This window comes from Notolepis coatsorum (assembly GCF_963971535.1).
Source record: "Notolepis coatsorum genome assembly, chromosome: 15".
Lineage (NCBI taxonomy): Eukaryota > Metazoa > Chordata > Actinopteri > Aulopiformes > Paralepididae > Notolepis > Notolepis coatsorum.
In genome coordinates this window covers 34,985,978-35,010,880 of record NC_140179.1, presented here as the reverse complement: position 1 = coordinate 35,010,880, position 24,903 = coordinate 34,985,978, and the positions used below count along the sequence as shown (strand labels likewise).

General features: G+C 44.5%; 1 protein-coding gene across 4 annotated transcripts in view; it reads right to left on the bottom strand.

The window, feature by feature from the left end:
• Nucleotides 1–1,711: 1,711 nt before the first annotated feature.
• Nucleotides 1,712–24,903, bottom strand: part of msrb3 (methionine sulfoxide reductase B3) — a 92,342-nt gene continuing 69,150 nt past the window's right edge. For all 4 annotated transcript variants that reach the window (XM_084330257.1, XM_084330256.1, XM_084330259.1 and 1 more), the window contains 2 exons: nucleotides 3,616–3,713; nucleotides 1,712–3,032 (listed from right to left, as the gene is read on the bottom strand). In XM_084330257.1, the coding sequence (XP_084186383.1) occupies nucleotides 2,838–3,032; nucleotides 3,616–3,713 (293 nt within the window). In that variant the 3' untranslated portion in view covers nucleotides 1,712–2,837. The remainder of the gene's footprint in view (nucleotides 3,033–3,615; nucleotides 3,714–24,903) is intronic.

The window sequence follows — 24,903 nt, the reverse complement described above, 5'->3', positions numbered from 1 at the left end:
ATCATCATCATTATTGTTCATTTGTGCAAGCGTGACCAGTTCACACTGGACTCTGATATTGGCCACATTTGAAAAGTAACCTGAAAAACAACCGAACGAAAAAATCGGATCTGAGCAATAAATCAGAAATGAACGTGCAGTGTGAACGCAGCCTCTGGGGGGGGAGGAGGGAGGGGGGCTGGGCTCGGCTTCACCAGACGACCACAGATGGGTTGATTTGCACGTTCTTCAAACAAACTGCCATCCCCTCGTTTCCCAGGTGCCTCCATCACTGCCCGAGAATATTAATCGGCACACATTTACCTCCGGTTGATCATTTCCCAAGATAAGGCGCCCCTACGCTACCAGCTCCTCCACCGTAATGATCCACACAAGGATTAGGACTTTTATTATTATCTTTTTTTAAACCCACATAGATTTTGTTCAGCATCTTCAATTCACCTTTTTCCTCACAATTCAATGTTTTAATATTCAGAATTAATTATATTGTTTACACTGTTTATTTCTTCTCATATTTCTATATTCAAATCAAATTTTATTGCCTATATTTATTTATGCCTTTCTACAATTTCTTTTACTACTTTTTACCCTGCCCATACCTGTACCCCCCCCCCCCCCATGCTGCTATGACACCCACATTTCCCCAAGGGGATCAATAAAGGAATATCTTATCTTATCACTTGGGAATCAGTAAAGACAATACAAGACTGTGTAGAATGTCACAAATAAAAATTTTTAAGAACTGGTACCGATGCGCAGGGACAGCGCAGCGCGCGCGGTCCACCAGGACTTGCCGACGCCATAGTATAACTTCTCGCCACCGTCTCTTCTAAACAAGTCTGCTGACCTGTGCCTGACCCTCTTTACTGCAGCCCATTCCTCCCAGCTCAGAGGAACCGTCTGGGGGGGGGGAAGGGGGTAAGGGTTCCCGGGAGTACACACACAGGCATCCTCCTGTTTTGGAGGGAACGTGGTCAGGGGGACGTAGGCTACGGGAAAAATGTCCGTGAAGACGGCGAAAGGGGGGTTATAGGAGCGCCTCCCCCTGTGGTGTTTGTAGGGAGAATATCTCAATGTCTAAATGACATGAATGAATCACTATGAATTGAAAATGGGGGACCCTGATGTAAACAAGACGAAAGTCTTTCTCTGGTCTGCATCCCCTTAACAATTCTGTGTATTGAGCTGTACTGTATTGTACCCATTCTGCAATCTGTTAAATAAAGTTTTCAATCAATCAATCAATCACACATGGGTTTCCTGTGATCCTTTTTACATATCTGTAGATCTACAGTATATATACTGTATCCTGTACCTACTGTTACTAGTTACACTGCTGGCCAGTATGACTTACTACCATACTGTCTTTATACCTATATCACTGTACAATACTACAACTCTGTACATACATCTGATTAGCACCATTACTCAGTAGTACTCATTTATATATTTTATACCCAGTTTAATCACCTGTACATTGTATATAACTATCGCACTTTACGGTTACATTTTCACTCTGGTTGGATGCTAAACTTATTTCCATACTGTACTTGTGCTGCATGATGGCAATACATTTGAATCGAATCGAATCTAATCTAATGTACGGAGGGTTCACTTTATTCCGCGTTCAGGAGCAAAACAAAAAATGTCTCTTTGAAACTTCGACTTAAAACGAAACAAAAAAAAAAGGCAAGAGAAAACCATAAACGGCGTCAATATCATTTATTTCGGAAAAAAACACCTCCCGGTTTTCTCAATGTAACCTGTGAATCCAAACTGAAAGTATTTAATAACACAAGCACTGAAAAGGGGGGAGAGGAGGGGGAGGAGGGAGCACCCTTAAAAGCCAGGCTACATTTTGTGTTCAGACTAAACATTTGTCATCTGTTCTGTTTTATTTGAAAGAATGCTTTGTTCTCCTTCTTGATGCTTATTTTACTGCTCACAGCAGCACTTGCATAGTGTTTCCCTTAAACCTCCAACCTTTCAGTATCAAATATCACTTCAAAAATAACACATTGTTCAGAGAAAGTACACGTATATAATTCACTTCCAAGCCAAAAACGCTTTATATATATATAGCAATTTATTCTACAAAAGATTATATATTATATATATAGCAATACATTCTAATGAGAGAAAAAACACTTTTTTTTACTTATATTATCAAAACCTCTGTAATATATGTTCCTAAAACACAGAGGACAAACCCAATACGGCATCCGCGTCTAAATCAGCAGAAGACAGAAGTTCTATAACCGCGTCTAAATCAGCAGAAGACAGAAGTTCTATAACGCAGACTTGGGGAAATTAAGGCAGGCAGTTGATTCAGGCTTTTCTGGCAGCTTAAACCCCCGGCCACACAATGGGTCTGTGGGCTTGACTTTTTTGGGGGTCTGTGTTATTTCAGATCTGGGAGTTTCCCCCCACGGTGGATAAATTATGCTTGAGAATATTTGGTCTGCGTCTGGAAGCCTGAGGAACCGACTCTGTATGCCAGTCGGGTCGGACCCCCCCCCCTCTCTCTCTCTCTCTCTCTCTCTCTCTCTCTCTCTCTCTCTCTCTCTCTCTCTCTCTCTCTCTCTCTAATACGATCACCTATCTGACGTCATCGCTCCGACACGCAGAAACAATAACACGATTCTATTTATGTCAGATCGCTGCCATCTTCGAGTAAGAGGAGGTTTGGAGAGTTTTCCGACCGAGGGTGGGAGGGGTGTGGGGTAGGTAGGTGGGTGGGGTGTGAGGAGTGAGGGGGGCTGGTGTGGTCCTGAGTCTTGGATATGGAGTGAGAGCGTGACCGTGCTGTGGTTCCTGGAGCTCGTCCAAGATCCCACTCAGAGCTCCGTCTTCCCCCCGCCAGCGGCGCTGCCGGCTGCCCCGGCCCCCTCCCCGTCTCTGGGTGGGCCGCTGGTGGAGGACTCGGCCGCCGCGTCCTTTGGCCGGAAAGCCAACGAGGCCGAGTTGATACAGTACCGCTTGCCCGTGGGCCGTGGCCCGTCGTCGAACAGGTGTCCCAGATGGGCCCCGCACTGAAGGAGAACACACACGGAAACAAAACACGGAGGGAGGGGGGGGTAGATTAGATTAGATTAGATTCAAATGTATTGTCATCATGCAGCACAAGTACAGTATATATAATATACAATGTACAGGTGATTAAACTGGGTACAGAATATACAACATAGTATGATACAACCTACAATATATACAAATTATATTAGATTTAGATTAAAATGTATTGTCATCATACAGCACAGGTGATTAAACTGGGTATAGAATATATAAATGAGTACTAATCAGATATATGTACAGAAACAGAAACTCGAGAACAAAGGCCGCTGGCTGGCGATTAGCAAAACAAAATAACCCTTTCACTACCACACTACAGAAGGTTAACCCTTTACTATCACACTACAGTCACGTGGCAGTGAAAGGGTTAACCTGTGTTGTCGCAGTGAAAGGGTTAACCATTTGGTAGTGCGGCAGTGAAAGGGTTAACACACAACGAGCGGCAGGTTGTTGGACACACAAGCGGGTGATGGGGGTTCTGGGGTGGGGGGGGGGGAGGGGCTGGGGAGGGAGGGGGTGGGGAGGGATGAAACGTAAGCTAACCTGGCTGCAGGTCGTCTCCACGCGGTGCATGCCGTAGGTGTAGTCATCCGCCACGGCCACGGACTCATCCTTCACCAGGTCAGAGAACGCGGGCCAGCCTGGAAACAGGAAGAGGTATATTGGGGGGCATTTTGCGTTTCATTGTTTCACACAATCGTGTATATATATGTACACATACACACATCACACACGTCGCCATGGAAAACTAGTCGCAAAAGAAATAACAAAAAAGAAAACGTTTGGTATTTGGAAAAATATATTGTGTTTCGTTAGGGGTGGGGAGTGAATCCCTCCTCCCATAAGAACTACCACTGAAGTGCCCTTGAGCAAGGCACATACTACTCCAGCGGCCCTGGGTCAGTGGAAAACTAGATTAGATGAAAATGCATCTGTCATTATAGAGCACAAGTACAGTACAATGAAAAGAAGTTTGGCATTTAACCAGAGTGCAAATGTAACAGTGCAATAGTAATATACAATGTACATGTGATTAAATTGGGTATAATATATACATCTGTACTACTGAGTAATAGTGCTATCAGATGTATGTAATAATAATAACTCATACAAGAATTGCAGCTACAATTGCTTCACAGCTGAAAAAATACATAAAATCACAGTTTTTCACATTAGGATCTAGCATCCCAATAGGTTACCTTGTTTATGGTTTGATTCTATGGCATAAAATGACATAAAACGTAAAAAAAAAACTAGCATAAAGAAGATAGCAGCAAGGTAAGGCAAAATATGATACAAATAGAGTAAAAAAGTGCAGTAACAATAGGTAATAAAATAGACACTAGAATTATGAGTACTACAGTGCAATAAAATAGTTCAATAAAATAGAAATAAAATAGCCCTCATTTACAATAAAATAATATGGTTGAAGCGGGCTCCTGAGTTACTTTACAGAACAGCAGATTGCTGTTCTGTTTGCTAATGTTTGCTATGTTGCTAATGTTATGCTGTGTTGCTAATGTTATGCTGTGTTGCTAATGTTTGCTATGTTGCTAATGTTTACTATGTCGCTAATGTTATGCTGTGTTGCTATGTTGCTAATGTTTGCCATGTTGCTAATGTTATGCTGTTGCTAATGTTATGCTGTGTTGCTATGTTTGCTAATGTTTGCTATGTTGCTGATTGATTGATTGATTTTGATTAGATTTGAAATCTTTATTTCGAACATGCAATGAATACAAACAAACAATAACAAAATCAAAACACAACTCAATCTACATGTTCGAAAATTGATTGATTGATTGATTGATTGATTGAAAATGTTATTAACAGATTGCAGAATGGGTACAATACAGTACAGCTCAATACACACAATTGTTAAGGGGATGCAGACCAGAGAAAGACTTTCGTCTTGTTTACATCAGGGTCCCCCATTTTCAATTCATCATAACATGATGCTAATGTTATGCTGTGTTGCTATGTTGCTAATGTTGTGCTGTGTTGCAAATGTTATGCTGTGTTGCTATGTTTGCTATGTTGCTAATGTTTGCTATGTTGCTAATGTTATGCTGTGTTGCTATGGTTGCTATGTTGCTAATGTTATGCTATGTTGCTAATGTTATGCTGTGTTGCTAATGTTTGCTACAGTATGTTGCTAATGTTATGCTGTGTTGCTACGTTGCTAATGTTATGCTGTGTTGCTAGTAGGGATGCCCCAATCGATCGGCCACCGATCGATATCGGCCGATAATCAGTATAAATATGCGATCAGTGATCGGTGATAATGCTTTATTTTCGCAGATCGTCAAAACCGATCTCACTCGCTGAGTTCTGTCTCAGACACCGGGAGCTGCACACAGAACTGCGGCGTCTGCTCCTCCTCCAGACCCTCCCGCACGCATGTAAACACGGGTCTAGTCTAGTAGGACGGGACCTCCATGAGCTAACGTTAGCTACCGTTACAAAATGACCCAGTCAACTATTCACTTTTAGTTTAATACATGATGAGGCATTGTCTAACCGAACGGTATCTAGCCGGCTAGCTACTGATAGCTCCTGATATCAACAAATGCTCCAGCAATAGTCTAGTATAGTGTATGATACCTCCGTTAGCTCACGTTAGCTTAGCTCACTGTTCAAAACGAAATGTCCCATTCAACTAAATAGTTCATTGAGGCGTTGTCTTAACGTTATATTTCCGGCTAGCAGTAGCTACAGATAGCTCCTGATATCAATGTCTTATAACCAGGGAACAAAATTAACTTTTTGACTTACCAGCCATTTGGCTGGTAGATTTTAAAAACTACCAGCCAGGCAGATTTTTTACCAGCCAAAAATTAAAAATAGCTTTTTAGTATATCGCCATGTGTTATTATTACTATATAATACTCTCATATGCTATTTTCAATTAATATCATAAACAACATAAGGGATATGAGCATAATTTTGAGTGGACTGAAGGAATGAGTCAGCGTTAATAGTTTTAAATGCAAATAATTTATTGAAACATAGAAGTGGGGTCGGGGACACACACACTGTTTCAACTCACCACCCCCGCATCATATTGTAGTCTAGTCTGTCTTCAAACTTCCACTCCTCTCGAAACCTTTTTATATTTGAATATCAACATTATCTGTGCATCCTCAGTAATCCTCAGTTTACTACAATATACTCCTCTCCTGAGTCCTGACTAGTGACTTCATCGTCTTTCCAAACGCACGCACACACAGAGAAAGGGAGAGTGCCCCCCCCCCCCCCCCCCATTTCCCTTTCCCCAGTCCACACTGTCTGCTGTTCTCTATGGCTCTGCCGCTGATCAGGATTAGCTTGTTAGCTTACGCTAACATAACGTTCATTTCGGGCGATGTGGGCATAAAGGAATGGCGACGATGCAATGCATGTTAGATGCATCTGACCCGTTGTGAGAAGAAGAAAAAACCACAGACTTATTTCGGCTCGCAAAATAGGCGCACTGCTGTGTAGCTCTGCTCTCAGGGAACAAACTTAACTTTTTGACTTACCAGCCATTTGGCTGGTAGATTTTAAAAACTACCAGCCAGGCAGATTTTTTACCAGCCATTGGCGGTTGGCTGGTACTTATTTTGTTCCCTGCTTATAACACTCATTCGATGCGTATTCAAGCCCCGGCTTGCATCGCAGTCACAAACGTGGATAGCTGAGGGAGTAGGGTATATCTGCAGAGCCTAGGGTATATCTGCAGAGCCGAATGTGATTTGATCAAAGCAGAGTATACACACAGACAGTGGAGATAGCGAGCATTTTGACTTGTTGCGTGGTGGCGTTGTCTCGCAGATAATACAACTACAAGTACAAGTCTAATTATATAATATATATATTTTATAAAAAATAAATAAAATAAAAAATTATATAAAATAATTTTTTTATTTATTTTTTTCTTAAAGGGGAACTATTTTACTATTTCTTTCACTATTTGGGCACTTTTACACAATTCCTGTGAGTCTATGGAACACCTCTGTAATATATATATTTTTTTTATTCATTGTTTTGTATTTCTAATCAAGTCCTCAAAAACAGCATTTTTCTACCTCAAGATCTCGAGCTGTTTTGAGCCTGGGCTCCTAAACCACTGCGCCGGGCCGGCCCCGCCTGAACATTAACATGCAGCAGTGACTATATGACATCACATATAGGGCACATTTTCAGACGACTCAGTTCAGTGAGGGTGAATATTGTGAGAGGAGAATTGGAAGAATGTGCCAATATGAGAATTTTGAGACATAGATCATATTAATATAAGTTCACATAGCTAGGAAACAATGCTAAACACTCAAAAAGGCCATTTATAAGATAGTTCCCCTTTAATCAAAAACGATCGGTATCGGCCGATATGGCTCAAGACGATCGGTGATCGGTATCAAAAAACGTGATCGGGGCATCCCTAGTTGCTAGTTATGCTGTGTTGTAGGGGTGTAACGGTACGCGTATTCGTCCCGCGAATTTACAGTACGGCCATCACGGTGCGGTACGCGTGCGATACGACGAATACGCCTCAGCGCAAACACACCAGTTGCACATGCGAGAACAGCGAGTGGCACACCGTCACAGTCGGGATACAGACTGTGACGAGCGAGCAAGAGAGAGAGAGACAGAGAGAGAGAGAGAGAGACACGGAGCACCCCACACACCGCGCACGTGGGGAAACACACACACGCAGTCGGGAGCGCACGCAAAACGCTCCGCATCCCTCCCTCTCCGACTTCAGTTCAGAGCGGGCGAAAGTGCACAAGAAAGGCACATTTACATTGCAACAGCTGCAGGGTCGTTTTCTTGTTCGCTCAATAACGTTAACCAAATGAAACCAATGGAAAGACACACACACGCGTCGCCGACATACACGCGCCAACAAACACATCAACATTCTCCCCACAATCAAATAAAAAAAAGAACAGATTATCTGAGCTCCACTGTGTTTAAATCCAAATAATCCTCTGCCATTGTTGTAAGTAACATGTCATCTGTTCTCTAGTATTCAGTCTCGTCGTGAAGTTAATTCTCTCTGGAAGTGAAACTGAAACTTAAGGATGCGCAAGGATAAGTTGTTAAAGGGGCAGTAGGCAAGTGGATGCCTGAACACAGAATGACACCAGTATCACTGACTACCACGGCAAGCCTATAGAAAATTATTCTATTTAATAATAATAATTATTATTATCATAAATATAATATATATAAACATTTTAAAAAAATAAAAAAATTATATAATTATTATACTTTTTTCTTCTTCTGTTGTACCGAACTCGTACCGAACCGTGACCGCAATACCGAGGTACGTACCGAACCGTGGCTTCTGTGTACCGTTACACCCCTACTGTGTTGCTATGTTTGCTAATGTTATGCTGTGTTGCTATGTTTGCTAATGTTTGCTATGTTACTTAACACATTGGGGACGAACCACGTATTTATACGTGTTTCGAATCCATGCGTTGTGGACAGAATCACGTATAAAGCTGTGGCAAGTTGTTATTGCTTTTATTCTATTTTAATAACCTGTTCAAGGTCGCCGAGCGGCACTACAGATTTTCAATACTCTATGAATTCTACAATGTGCAATACCGGCCAGATCCTCTTAGGGGCGCTATCGCGCTACTGCAATGTGCCCTGTGGGCAAACGGATCACTTTTTTTCCCCCTTTCAATGGAGATTTTTAGTAGCCGGATTCTGAATCAGCATCCTGTAGCTTGGAGTACGTTTCGAATCGCAGATTTCACCATGCAATAAGGGGATTTATCATCAGCCAATGGACATATCGATCTACCAGATGGCGATCGATAATGGGGAAATGCTCGGGGGTATCCCACCGGCTCATGGTAAGATCTTTTTCACGTAAATTACAGCCAGATCAGAGCTTGCTATGATATTCAACCAGCCAACCAGCGTATGTGGCTAGTTAGACGAACACTGTTATTGGTAATCAATAATAATAAACGACGTCCCCCGCCCCCCCCCCCTTTCAAGCATACATGCTTTGGGACAGTCCCGATCATATGCAGTTTTAGTTATTTCTGTAGCATCTGTAAAACGGAAATGCCATTGGATATAACGTTAGCAGCTATTAGCCATTTATCTAGCCTTCCAGAAAATATACTAGCCCAAATCCGCTATAAAGCTTATATTCACGGCGCTATAAAATGAGAACCTATTGGTGCATTTTTTTTTCTTTAAGCCATTTTGAAGGGACGGTTTATGAACTCAATTGACAATGAGAATGGACAGATAGCAATACTATAAAGTATAGATTTAGCTCTACAAAAAGCCACAGGTTTGTTTACATTCCCCGGTCCTCTTGCCATTAATTAGACTCAGCCCAGTGGTCGCGAAAATGTTAATATGTTTGCTATGATGCTAATGTTATGCTATCTTGCTAATTTTATGCTGTGTTGCTAATGTTATGCTATGTTGCTAATGTTATGCTATGTTGCTAATGTTTGCTATGTTGCTAATGTTTGCTATGTTGCTGTTTGCTATATTACTAATGTTATGCTGTGTTGCTATGTTACTAATGTTATGCTGTGTTGCTACTGTATGTTTGCTAATGTTATGCTATGTTGCTATGTTTGCTAATGTTTGCTATGTTGCTAATGTTAACACTATGGTCGCCAAAAACGCCATACCACGTCATTCCTCGCCATGCTCATTCTGCCAAAGACGCCGTACCACATCTTTCTCCCCCGGAGACTTGAGATCTACTGTTGATCCCCTCTCAACTCTCCAACGGTTCAAGAGCGCCATCTGGTGGCCGATCGGCGGATCGCCCAGAGCGGAAACAGGAAATGGAAGCTGGTGCTCATTCCAATTCGGTCCGATCACTCGCTAATAGTCCCAGGACTCGAGCTAGACACAACGGATAGCAATCCGTTACCAATAACTCGATAAACAACATGATTTGGACGTATATACTATTATACAACCTGGAAATGGATCGCATATTTCTACATCCCATAATAGGAATATTTCCACGCTCATCGCCCAACGCTATGAGGAAGCTACGATAAGATTCAGCGTTATTTCTTAACGTGTTCGATATAAACTGCTCTGATGATCATATCACCAACACTAGATGAATCATCTAACGTTGGCCACGGAATTATAAACGACCCCCCCCCCATCCAGTCAACATCAGATGATCAGTAGTAACTTCTAGAAGCATGTCCATTTGAAAATTTTTATCTCGCACAGATTGCTATCAAACTGTATTTGATCATCAATATAATGCATTTAGGTCTATAAATCACGTTCTGGAGAAAGCTGCAGAAAACGATAAAAACATACTTATACTTTAGACCGTATTTTAGTATGAATATGTGAATGAAAAAGTATAACGTTGCTACACCCTGAACAATAGATACTTGATGTTGAATGGGCCATAGTAATGTCAATTTAGCAATACAATTTAAAAAGTTATAGCCCTGCAAAGAAGGGGAACTTCTCCATAGACAAATAGAGCTGGCGGAGGATGGTATATGAAGAATATAAGCCTGGCGACCAAAGTGTTAACGTCGGTAAATAAAATATAAAAAAACTAGTTTGAATGGTTTCACAGACCACACACACACAGACACAAACAACAGCAGCATTGTGCGACTGTAACACAAATGCAACAGGACTGTAGCTAAGGGGCTACACAACCCTGACTGTATTTAAATGATGAGCTTGACAAATACTAAATTATTAATTAACCAATATTAAATATACACAAGATGGCGGACACTCTACTAACTGGGAGGGGACAGGGTTACCAAGTTGAATAATCACATTTAATGTTTAACATAAAACACCCATGTAATATGTAACATTGATTTCCCTATACAAATACAATTTATATGCAACAATGTCCAAATGAATTATACAATTTATAGGCAACGAATGTCCGAATGATTATAGGTCCTAAACTAATGGTACCAGATCGTTGGAGCTCTGAATGGGGGGGGGGGGGGGGGGTGAATAGCCAGGGGGAGAAAGACGAGGACGGAGACGATGTTCTCTGGAGTTCCTACCGCAGAGGCTGATGCATTGCAGACCCGTGTCGTCGCTGGATAGGGGGGTCTCGTACGGACCGGGTTCCTATAATCCACACGCACCCGAACTTCAGGTTCAATAGCTAGCTAGCCCTTTATGCTAGGGCTAACCAGCACGCAGTCCACAGTAGCTAGTTGAATCCAGAACGCAGCTGAACTCAGCCCAAAGTCTCTTCACAGTCCTTTGCTATCTGCACGTCGGCATATCTACATCGAAGTATATTACTTCACTTCTCCAAACTATATCACGCTGCCGTTTCCAACGTTGTAATTACATCTCACTAGCAGACCAGCTCTCTCGCAATACACTGTAGCTGGTTTACTGCTGCGCCAACACTGGGCATTTTACGTACACTCTACAGGTGCATGGGCTCACGCTGTCTACGGCGCGATGAAGGGACATACGGGCGAATGATAAAATTACTCTCAGGTAAATAAACAGCGTAATTAGTTTCAAGTTTTCAAGTTTCTTTAATAGTTGTCATACAGAAGTACAGAATACTTTCATACAAAATGCTTCTTACTGTTTCTGTAAGTATATATCTTATACAAATAAACAACATATAAGGTATAGAAAATAATAAACGTGGACTTTAGGTGTTAATCTGGAACTTCAGAACAAGGACAGTGATAGTTCATGGAACAGTTAGTCGTCCGACTGCAATATTATTGGCTGAACTAATCGGCTGCTGTGAAGGTATGTCTGCGCTATTTTTAGCTGCTGGGGACGACAGGAAGGTTCTCCGTACAGACAGGAAGGTTCTCCGTGCAGACAGACAGAGAGAAACCTTCAGCGAACCGCTTCAATTTGTTGTCCAACGTGATCGGGAGTGCGCACAACCGGACGTGCATGTGGTCTTCCTCTCTCTCTCTGTGTGTGTGTCTGTGAGAGTAAGCACGTGTGTCTATACGTGCGTGTCTGTGTGTACAAACAGCGTGAGGATTCCCCCAGTGCTCCTTGGCTCTCTCGTTCTCTCTCCCTCGCTCTCTCCCTCCCTCTCTCCCTCTCTCTGGGACAAGTTTCCCTTTATCTCTGGCTGCCAAGTCAGAGCCCGGGCATTTATTTTCGTGGTTCCTTCCAACTAGACGCTCGGTCCTACCCCCCTCCGAGTTCCCTTTCATTTCTTAAGGAGACCCCGACCCTCCTTGTAATTGAAGAGCGGTGTGTGTGTGTGTGTGTGTGTGTGTGTGTGTGTGTGTGTGTGCGCGTGTGTGTGTGCATGTGCGTGTCTGTGAGAGCAGGGAGACTATTAAACCTGAAACATATTTCTTCAGGGGCGGGGGAGACAGAGTTTCTGTAAACAGGTCCGATACGTTTGTCTCTGGCTTGGAGGGGGAGATAGTGCCCCCTATCGATGGCATCCCCCCCTCCCTTCCTCTCGTCTAAAAATAAACGTGTCTGGGGTCAGATCACAGGACCGCATGCATATCTGTTGTTTTCTGAAGTGTGTCCAAATGCACGCGTGACATTAGTCAAAGTGTTTTTATTTATTTTTCTGAACAAACTGTCGGGTCAAATTAAAATAGGAAAAAAACCTAAACAATTCATCCTTGGACTGATTAAGCAAATGGAGGCAGAATCTTTTATAAAAACCTGTAGGAAATATGAATAAATATGTATTTCGTGTTTTTTTTGGGACATTTGGAATTATTGTTTGTGTCAATAAGAGCTGCTAATAACTTGTTTTTTTTTTTGTAAATGAATTCAAGAATCCACTGGTGTCTCCCCTTTTCCATGAGATGTGTTGGCGCTGAGATTTTCTGTCCCTGAGAAGCGGTATGGGAAGGGGGGGGGGGGGGGTGCAGCACAGTGGCTCTTCATGGGTGGTCCTGTTCACAGCTCCCTAGGTAGGCCGGGCCCGCCTCCCTCTGATCAGTCTGGGCTCCTACCAGGGGGCCACGCTCTGGTTTCCACTTTTTTTTTTTTAAGGCAACAATCGTGGCCGTAACCCTGCGCTCCCGCTCCATGTGCCCCTGCGCTCCCGCTCCGTGTGACCCTGCGTTCCCGCTCCATGTGACCCTGCGCTCCCGCTCCATGTGCCCCTGCGTTCCCGCTCCGTGTGACCCTGCGTTCCCGCTCCATGTGCCCCTGCGTTCCCGCTCCTTGTGACCCTGCGTTCCCGCTCCATGTAACCCTGCGCTCCCGCTCCATGTGCCCCTGCGTTCCCGCTCCGTGTGACCCTGCGTTCCCGCTCCATGTAACCCTGCGTTCCCGCTCCATGTGCCCCTGCATTCCCGCTCTGTGTGACCCTGCGTTCCCGCTCCATGTAACCCTGCGCTCCCGCTCCATGTGCCCCTGCGTTCCCGCTCTGTGTGCCCCTGCGTTCCCGCTCCGTCTTACCCTGCGCTCCCGCTCCATGTAACCCTGCGCTCCCGCACCGTGTGACCCTGCGCTCCCGCTCCATGTGCCCCTGCGCTCCCGCACCGTGTGACCCTGCGTTCCCGCTCCGTGTGATGTAACCCTGCGTTCCCGGTCCTTGTGACTCTGCGTTCCCGCTCCGTGTGATGTAACCCTGCGTTCCCGCTCCTTGTGACCCTGCGCTCCCGCTCCATGTGACCCTGCGTTCCCGCTCCGTGTGACCCTGGCCTCCCGCTCCGTGTGACCCTGCACTCCTGCTCCGTGTGATGTAACCCTGCGTTCCCGCTCCTTGTGACCCTGCGCTCCCGCTCCATGTGCCCCTGCATTACCGCTCTGTGTGACCTTGCGTTCCCGCTCCATGTAACCCTGCGCTCCCGCTCCATGTGCCCCTGCGTTCCCGCTCCGTGTGACCCTGCGTTCCCGCTCCATGTAACCCTGCGCTCCCGCTCCATGTGCCCCTGCGTTCGCGCTCCGTGTGACCCTGCGTTCCCGCTCCATGTAACCCTGCGCTCCCGCTCCATGTGCCCCTGCGTTCCCGCTCCGTCTGACCCTGCGTTCCCGCTCTATGTAACCCTGCGCTCCCGCTCCATGTGCCCCTGCGCTCCCGCTCCGTATGATGTAACCCTGTGTTCCCGCTCCGTGTGATCATGTAACCCTGCATTCCCGCTCCATGTGCCCCTGCGCTCCCGCTCCGTATGATGTAACCCTGTGTTCCCGCTCCGTGTGATCATGTAACCCTGCGTTCCCGCTCCGTGTGACCCTGCGTTCCCGCTCCGTATGATGTAACCCTGCGTTCCCGCTCCGTGTGATGTAACCCTGTGTTCCCGCACCGTGTGATGTAACCCTGCGTTCCCGCTCCGTGTGATGTAACCCTGTGTTCCAGCACCGTGTGATGTAACCCTGCGTTCCCGCTCCGTGTGATGTAACCCTGCGTTCCCGCTCCGTGTGATCATGTAACCCTGCGTTCCCGCTCCGTGTGATGTAACCCTGCGTTCCCGCTCCGTGTGATGTAACCCTGCGTTCCCGCTCCGTGTGATCATGTAACCCTGCGTTCCCGCTCCGTGTGATGTAACCCTGCGTTCCCGCTCCGTGTGATCATGTAACCCTGCGTTCCCGCTCCGTGTGATGTAACCCTGCGTTCCCGCTCTGTGTGATGTAACCCTGCGTTCCCGCACCATTGAGTTGTCAAAGTGTCCGTCGACTGGGAGAGGAGCGAGACGTCACAGGCTGTAGGAGGTGACGCACTTTCCCGCCATGACCACTTTAGCTAGTCGGTTTAAGTGGTGTTTCTTTGTTAAGTGGATTTTAGGAGAATACAGCAGGGGACACGCCACTGTGGATAAACGGGGCTATCGTGGACAGGGTGAGCAGTTTCAAGTACCTGGGAGTCCACATCACAGAGGACCTGACATGGTCTACACACATAGATTCTGTGGTGAAAAAGGCGAAACAGCGCCTCTATCACCTGAGACAGCTAAGGAAGTTCAGAGTATCGGGGGAAGATACTCCACTCCTTCTATTCCGGGGCTGTAGAGAGCATCTTGACTGGAAACCTCACTGCCTGGTATGGAAACAGCACGGCACAGGACAAGAAGGCCCTACAGAGAGTGGTGCGCTCAGCAGAGCGTACTACGGGTATTGCACTACCACCCCTGCAGGACTTATATAACAGGAGGTGCAAATCCAGAGCCTGCAGAATTATGAAAGACCCTCAACACCCCAACAACAGCCTGTTCAAGCTGCTGCAGTCAGGCAAGCGCCTACGGTCACACGCTGCAAGAACAGAGAGACTCCGGCTCAGCTTCTTCCCCCAGGCCATCAGAACACTGAACTCTCCCCACCCACGCGCGCGCGCGCGCACACACACACACACACACACACACACACACACACACACACACACACACACACACACACACACACACACACACACACACACACACACACACACACACACACACACACACACACACACACACACACACACACACACACACACACACACACACACACACACACACACACACACACACACACACACACACACACACACACACACACACACACACACACACGGCAACCGCCAAAACAATCACTTTAAACAAAATGTCACTTTAAAAAATAGAAAGTCACTTTAAAGGAAGGAGGTACTGTATAGAATAGTTTAGATACATTAAGAGTTAAAATTGTAAATTGTATATTGTATAGTAGTGTAAAGAAGAAGAAGAAGAATAGTAGTGTATATAGGAACCAGTTTCTCAGGAACTTAGCATGTCTTTTATTTTACCATGCATATCTTGTGTCTTACCTATTTTCTTTTTTTACCCACGTTTTCTCCTCCTATTTTTTCTTGTATTTTCCTCCCATGCCAATTTTTGTCATTATGCCAATTCCCCCCTCCCCTTCCTGGTTGTTGTGCGCATTTGCCCCCTACTTGCCGGTCTAGGGATCCCTGAAGTCTATCACATGCTTCCTCCGATACATAGGAGACAGCCAGCAGCCTCTTTTCACCTGGCAGCGAGGACTCTCATTGGGTGAGTGTAATGCGTGGGAGGGCACACTACCTCACCCAGATCCCTTCCTCGCTGTGCAGGCGCCCTGACCGACCTGTAGGAGTCGCTGTTTACAATGACCAGATTACCACCCACCGGCTTCCCTCCCGCTGACTCTGCCAATTGTGTCAGTATGACGAGCGGCCAAGCCGGAGGCACCGCTGACAGCTGGATTCGATACCAGTGTCTCTGCGGTGGTAGACAGACGCTTAGTCCGCTGCGCTACCCGGCCACTCTATTTTATTTTTTCTATGCCTATTTTTATTATTGTATTTTGCACAATCAATGCGGGCATGACCACCCGCATTTCACTGTATGCCCTGGTATGTATGTGACAAATAAACCTCTTGATTCTTGATTCTTAACACTTTGGTTGCCACTTGTTAACATGGTAAAACATGGTTGAATGCCACCACCCACTTCAATGATAGCGTTGTGAACGCATAATCTCTGTCTTAAATTATGGCTATGTGTCTAATCTGTCCGTCGCTTATCAATGACTTGTTTGCAGTCAACATTGTCGAAACGGATTGTTTTTTTAATCGGTTAATTTCCGTTTATATAGCATTTTGAAAAGCCCTCGTTTTCAGGAAAATATATAGATTCCGTGATAAACGGCATTTACTGGAATATTCTGGAATACCCAAACATTTTTGTAATTTTTCGGCCTATTTATGAATAGATTATCGATAGTATATGTGTACTTATGCACGCTAGAGAAGCGATCTGAAAAATATATATTCTCTCATTTCCTGATCAGCGCGCACACACACACACACATATGGGACACGCTGATATATAGGTAAAAACAGATCCGATTACCCCAAGACTGGTAAAATAAATTGCTTACCTCAGATCAGATGTTCTCCAAAAAGATTATTCCAATTCCTGATCGCCATTCCAAATATCGATCGCGTTTATTGATTCAGCGTTGGGTACTGTAAATATGTATTCCACGTTGTTTTGCGGCTCGGCGATCACTTCGGTCTCTTCAGATGGCTTGACGGAAAAGTAAAATGAGGAGGCTGGACCCCCCCCCCCCCGCATCAGTCTAATCCAATGGGGTGCAGTACCATCCGGAGAGATGATAGGGGGCGGTATTTCCCCAATGGAGCTCAGAGACAGTCTGCAGCACTAGTGTGAGGCTCGATTGATGAAATATGAATTCAAATCGCTAATAAAAAAAAATACGACAAACAAACGCTATATAGCGTTGGTGGCATTCAACAGTCGGCATGAACCAACGACAAAACGCGTCCGTGGCACTCAAAGTGTTAAAGGCCCACTTGCATGTTGTATTTTTGTTCAATAAACAATGTGACTAGGCCAGAGGGGGAAATCTTTTTTCGAAATTGACCCAGTTTTGGCGTTTTTATTTTGTCCTCCACAACCACCACGCACGTGGATATTTTAATCAATGGTTCATAACGTGCGTGTGTCATCTTAATGATGACGTCACAGCAGGTACAGGGCAGCAGGGGCTCTGAGAATCACAGGCAGGTAGTGGCAGGAAGCAGAGAGCCTTCTTGCTACTACTAGCCGAGGAGCTAGTCTCTGTTTCACCTAACACTATTGCTCCGTGATCATAGCCATTTATCTCTAAAGCGAACCACTATTTGTAAAAGCCACAACCACGTTACCATATTTGTAAATACTAATGTAAATCATTGTGTCGTTGTACATATTGTGTATATAACGTTAGTAGCTAAGTTAGCTAGCTTGCTAGCCGGCTATCCCGAAACTCCTAACATGCCCCGATTTAAAATGGTTCTCTCCTCTTTGTATACCTTTGTCCTCACAAACAAAGTATTCTGCCAGGGAACTTATGGACAGTAGTTATAAGGTGTTTGAGCTTGTAACGTTAACGTTAGTTAGCTATCGTGTTAGCCCCTTTCGTGACTGTAATGCACCGAGTGCTATCCGAGGGGCTACTATTGTGCTATCAACATGCCGTGACGTGTAGCTTGCTAGCCGGCATGATGCGTGTGCAGTGCTTTGCCCCACAGGTCTGAGAAGAGGACCTGCACATTTTACTCGTTCCCCAAACTCTTCTACATGCCCCGATTTTAAAATGGTTCACGACAGTAGACAATAGGGATGTCCCGATCACGTTTTTTTGCTCCCGATCTGATCCCGATCATGTGATTTTGAGTATCTACCGATACCGATATTTCCCGATCCGATCATTTTTTTCTTTTTTTAATTTTTATTTATTTTTTTTAATTAATTTTTTATTCAACAAACATGACCATGTTCACGTCTTAAACTCATACTGAGGCCTTAGTTTTGGTTTTAAATTGCATATCATCATTTATTTATTGTCACACAGAGCAGAAGAATTTTGCCAAAACAAACCAATAGTATCCAGCTGCAGAACGGCAGACCAGCCACACTCTCAGACCCAAACGCATTTCCTTTGATTTAATTATACATCAAATGATTTATGTCAAGGATTGCAATGCCTCACTTGAATGAAGTTAACTTTTCACCTGGATAACGTCAACATTCAGGGTGAATGTAATGTGAGAAATTGGGATAAAAATATATATATAATTTTTTTTTTATTTGGGTCTGAGAGTGTGGCTGGTCTGCCGTTCTGCAGCTGGATACTATTGGTTTGTTTTGGCAAAATTCTTCTGCTCTGTGACAATAAATAAATGAATGATGATATGCAATTTAAAACCAAAACTAAGGCCTCAGTATGAGTTTAAGACGTGAACATGGTCATGTTTGTTGAATAAAAAAAAATAAGTAAAAAAAAAAAAAATCCCGATTATTATAATTTCTTTTGCAGATCCCGATCTTCGGAAAATCACGTGATCGGCCCCGATCCCGATCACGTGATCGGATCGGGACATCCCTAGTAGACATAATGCTAACGTTAGCGGGGTAACGTTAACGTTAGCCAGGGCCTTATAGCCAGCTTGGTACTATGACCCGGACGGGGATAAGGCATAAGGCGACAGCCTAACAGACCAATAGCGCTGCTGTACTGAACAACAGGCTGCCTAGTGGTACATGTAGTTCTTTTTTTACGACATTAAAAACCTTATAACTACCTTGTTTCAACCAAAGATGCAGTTGTAGCTGGTCCATCAAAGTCTCTCCGACGATTAAACCCATTTGCGTCTTGTAAGGCGTCCATTTGGATCAAGGAAATAGCTTTCTGCACTCGTCAAACTCCATTGTAGTGGATCAGAAGTAGGGGAAAGTTACCTGCAGTGACGTCACGGTAGGGGTGGACGGTATAAATGGTATAAACGGTATGAATTTGTGCTACGGTATGGATTTTAACTATACCTTCATACCTTGTGACCGGTTCCCAAAGTCGGGGTCGCGACCCAAAGGTGGGCCGTGAGCAGCCACGGGAGGGCCGCGAGATGATTTAAAAAAAAGTCAGGCCACTGAACTTAGAAGCAGGCCAGGACAGTGTTTCTAGTTGTATTCTAAAATTCTATTCTATTGTATTCTAAAATGTGACTATATGGTTTTATATTAACTTAATAAATAAACAAAAAATGAAAAATCTACTTATTTCAACGAACATTTCAAACTAAATAACAGATTATGCACATAAAACGCTGAAAACAACCGAAGCAACAATAGTATTTTAATGAGGCTATTATTATTATCATTATTATTTTGCAACAAGTTAGCCCTCTCATAAATAGCACATATAAATTAATAACTAACTTGAACTAACTTAATAGGATTGAAGTGATATTTGGCTTAAAAAATCAGTCGCCTGGCAAAAAAAAAAGAAAAAAAAAAAGCCTGACGATGTGCATTGGGCCGCGGCTCTCTGACGCCTTATTTTCTGGGTCCCGGCCTGAAAAGTTTGGGAACCCCTGGACTAGAGCAGCTAGTCACAGCAGTAGCAATGACGTTAATGTTACTTGACGATTCACTCGACGTTTGCAGTGGTCGTTGCATAGTGTTTAATTGTACTGAGTTTTTATCCACTTGCTCACAGACCTTGCCTTATAGTTTTGGCATTTCAATTTGGCTAAGGAGGCTGAGAGGAGACTTGCTTTAGCGCAGCAACGGGGCTAACGTTAGCCGCTAAGCTTACGTTCTAACGTGACTCCGCGGCACCAGTTCCATTAGTGAGGAAAGGAGGGGGGGTATACTGACGAGGCTTGACAACAGAGGTTCAAAGATAACTTCACATTTATTGGCTATTTGTTTCTTTATATCGCTTTATCTATCAGGCTGCTCCCGTTTCCAACTCTGTGTTGACAATGACATCCTGGTGTGACATCATCAACTGCGGCAACTTAGGACGCTCAAACCTCAAACTCAAACCTATTACATCCCGCTCTCCCTACGTTGTCAAACATGTACACTGAAGTTAAGTTATGTTGGAGTTTTATTGTGTTTGAGGGAAAGAAACCTCCTGTCCTGCTGTAGTTTTTATTTTCACTTTGTGCCACTTGATTTTATTGTATTTCATGAAAAAAGTGTTTTTCAGAGATGGAAGTAACTTGAGAAAAGGTTTTGCATTTTTCTATTGCATTTTTGCACAATAAATGTTCTTAAAATACCTCTGTACTAGGTGAAATATGTCCTAGTAATACAATAGTACAGTAATAGCTGCCATGAGTGTTTTACCCCTTCAGAAGCATTTATATAGACATTTTAAGTAAATTAATATACTGTGATATATATACCGTTACCGTCTATGCTTCAAATTATACCGTGATATCAATTTTAGATCATACCATCCAGCCCTACGTCACGGCACTGATAGCGTCTGATAAGCTTATTCGTGCATGGACATTTTTAACCCTTTCTGAGTGGAATTTCCGGCGTCAAATGGAAAAAAATAAATAATGAAAATAGATACCAATGATGTAAACTACCCATAATTGAAGAGTAGGGTTTAACCTGCAAGTGGGCCTTTAAGATAAGTGCTAAGTAGCTCTACATTCAGACAGTCATCACTGATATAGAGTGTCTGGTCAGTAGCACGGGTCTCCCGGTCGCGTGTAACTGTTCCGCAACAGTAAGTGACTTCCGGGGTAGGCCTGATTGGCCCCGACAGGCACGTGACGCGCAACTTTCTCTGCCACGCGGCAGAGCTTGCGGAATGATGTAACCGTCCAAATCCTTCCATTTCATTCAGCGCTTTAGCTCACCTCGCAGAGCAGCGGTCCTGCGATCCTGCGGTCCGTTGTTGACGAGTTCGAATCCCATCGAATTTATTTTTTTTAACGTGATTTTTTTTTTAACATGTATTCTTTCGCCGGTTAAGGTTAGGCATGGTTAAGGTTAGGCATTGTTTCGGAGTTGGTTAAGGTTAGAACGGTTAAGTTTAGGCGCTGTTAAGGAGCTGGTTAAGGTTAGAGTTTGTGTTAGAGAATGGCAATATTCTTTCTATGGTTAAGGTTAGGCATGGTTAAGGTTAAGGTTAAGGTTAGGCATTGTTTCGGAGTTGGTTAAGGTTAGAACGGTTAAGTTTAGGCGCTGTTAAGGAGCTGGTTAAGGTTAGAGTTTGTGTTAGAGAATGGCAATAGACAGCCTATTTCCGCGCGACAGCTCTCAGCAGCCTCGTTGCGCGTCCTGAGTTTGCCGCGTCACGTGCCTGTCGGGGCCAATCAGGCCTACCCGGAAGTCACTTACTGTTGCGGAACCGGTACACGCCTCCCGGTCCCTCCTGCTCTGCAGTAAACACAAAATACATTTCCTGGTATCCAGTTCCCACCTCATCCAATCAGGAGTCAGGAGAGAGAACCCTAGATGTGTTTTACTTGGCTGTCGGAATGTAGAGCTATTATTTTAGCATGTAGACCACTCATTTTAACAAAAAGAAAAAGAAAAAAAAACACTTACAGCACCTAACACTTAACGTACATTTAGTTCAGCGTTGGTTCCGGCACTGTAGCACAAACGCAAACGCGTATTTTCCCAGCATGCCTCTGCGAGACGTGCATCCACACAAAAAGAGAGGATAATTGAGACGTCCCAACTGGAGGGCGATATGAATGTTGACATACCCTTGACTGTAACACCCCCCATACCCCCGCCCCCCCCCCCGACCCGCTCCCTAATTCTCAGCAGCTTTTGCAGACCACAAACCAAACTGAAAATGGTTTCTGAAAACAAAGCGAGACGAAAGGAGAAAATAAACAGCCGCACAGTTTTCCGCCAGTCTTTTGGTGTCATCCCGCCTTTCACCCCGAGTTCAACGACCAACAGCACGTTACCGGTTCATTACTAAACAGTACCATGTTACCGGTTCATTACTAAACAGTACCATGTTACCGGTTCATTACTAAACAGTACCATGTTACCGGTTCATTACTAAACAGTACCATGGTACCGGTTCATTACCAAATAGTACCATCTTACCGGTTCATTACTAAACAGTACCATGTTACCGTGATCCGGGGCAGCGGGGGGGGGGGGTGTACTGTTTAGTATTGAACCGGTTAACATGCTGTTGGTCGTTGCACACAGGCAAGAGCCCCTGATGGTGGAGACCACGTCCAGAATACTAACACCGGCTAAATGTGAGGTTTCGGAGAGGGATGGGGGGGGGGGGGGGGGGGGGGGGGGGGGTTGAGGGTACAGCAGCTGTGCATCAGTTGTAACACACACCACTGTGACAAATGCCACGACGTGGATTGCATCGAATACACGGATAAAAAGGTTGGAAATGTGAGGTTTACAAAAAAAAAAAAAAGGTCTGACCCGAGGTGTCGGCATGAAGGCGGCTCCCGGGACAGCAGCAGATCCCAGATTCGTTGGTGGGAAAAACAGGAGTGCTACGCTGGGGCCTACTGTAGCTCCCTGTGGTAAGACACGCAGACCAACCCCACCCACCCCCCCCCCACTCCCAGATGGGGGAGAAAAGAAGAAAAAATAACTGTGGCCCTCGCAGTCTACCCCTCGCTCTCGCTCTCTCCCCCGGTTTGTGAGGGGACGGGACGGGGGGGTTGTGGGGGTGCTTGGCCACAACTACAAAGCCATGAAATTCCAGTCAAACACAGGAAGCTCTTGGGGGAATAGAGGAATCCTATGAGTCAGTGCAGGAGAATCCCAGTGGATCGTTAAGGCACTGATCTAATGGTGTTTTATCGCCAGGCCATTGGCCCAGTGAATGGGGCAGTGTGGGGAGAGATCTAAGAAAACAGGAAATTTAGTATATATGAACTAAGCAGCCCCCCCCCCCCCCCCCTCTTCCCATCTGCTGCTCAGTACCACAGACAGGGTGCAAAGTAAAGAAGAAAATAAAATCTTGTTATTTGGCTCTGTAGCCGCGACGTTCTGAGGACTCTTAAGCTGAGGAGCGCTTGTTACGCGCTAGCAAACGCTTCTTTTTAAGAACGTTTTATGGCAAAGGCAGCTAGGTGGGGGTGGGGGGCTTTAACTGATGCGAGTCACCCCGTTTCTCCCTACAGATGTTTCAGTGTTTCAGAAACATGCCTCTCTGTCTCCCCCTGTTGTCACGGTCACTGTCCAATGGACTCCTTAGGAGCAGTCACTGGGAAGGGAGGCTGGGGAAGGGGGGGGGGGCTGAGCGAGCTTGGTGCTCGAGGCCCAGGTCATTGACATGCATCACACTCTTGATTAGCAAAAAGTGTAAAAAAAAACAATCACTGTGTTTATTCAAACCAGTATGAATGAATGAATGAATGAATAGTTTTATTTTCGGTCTTTGTTTACAGATAAATAAAAAACATGTGTGGACTTTCAAAAGGAAAAGAAAAAAAGAAAAAATCACAAATGTACATATTCAAAGTAAGCTCACACACAAAATCCAAACTTAATGACCGAAAAAAGGAATAGGCTGAAGCACATGCTTATTTTTGCCTATCCTTTACCATTCTTAAAAACTAAATATACTTTAATATAAGAAAGGACAATTTTAAATATGCTGCAAGATATAATTATTTTTTCTTTTTCTTTAAGTTTAAGAGTTTGATGTTTTACTCAAAACTGTACTCCTGAATTATTTTATCCTTCAGGGCCTTTTTAAATCTCCCCTGAGAGGTACACAACTTCAACCCGTCACTAAGACTATTCCACAATTTAACTCCCAAAATTGAAACACATCTAGCTTTTACATTAGTTCTTACCTTTTTATATGTTTTAAGAATACACAACCCTCTTAAATTATACTTTCCTTCTTGTGGTTGAAAGAGACATTGAATACAAGCTGGTAGGTTCTTACTCTTAGCACGAAAAATGATCTTCAATGTTTTTATGTAAACTATATCTACACATTTTAATGTGCAGGACTTTATGAATAATGGATTTGTCGATTCAAGATAACTACCTTGTATGAATATCGTTTGTTAGTATAAAAACAGGCTATCAAATCACGGATCAATTACAAATCATGGTGAAATGGTAAATGCACTGCATTTATATAACAGCGTTTATCCAAAGCGCTTTACAATTTTTATAAAACAACAAGTAGGCTGTTTTAAACGGCTCAAATAGACACCAGAGAGACGTACAACCACCTGCCCACAAAGTGCACGTCATGCGGCCAAATAATATCAAACCACGTGTTACATAATCAGCACCAGACAGGGGCGCCATGTGGCCACCAAGGTGAAGCAGAGTACGAGCACCAGACAGGGGCGCCATGTGGCCACCAAGGTGAAGCAGAGTACGAGCACCAGACAGGGGCGCCATGTGGCCACCAAGGTGAAGCAGAGTACGAGCACCAGACAGGGGCGCCATGTGGCCACCAAGGTGAAGCAGAGTACGAGCACCAGACAGGGGCGCCATGTGGCCACCAAGGTGAAGCAGAGTACGAGCACCAGACAGGGGCGCCATGTGGCCACCAAGGTGAAGCAGAGTACGAGCACCAGACAGGGGCGCCATGTGGCCACCAAGGTGAAGCAGAGTA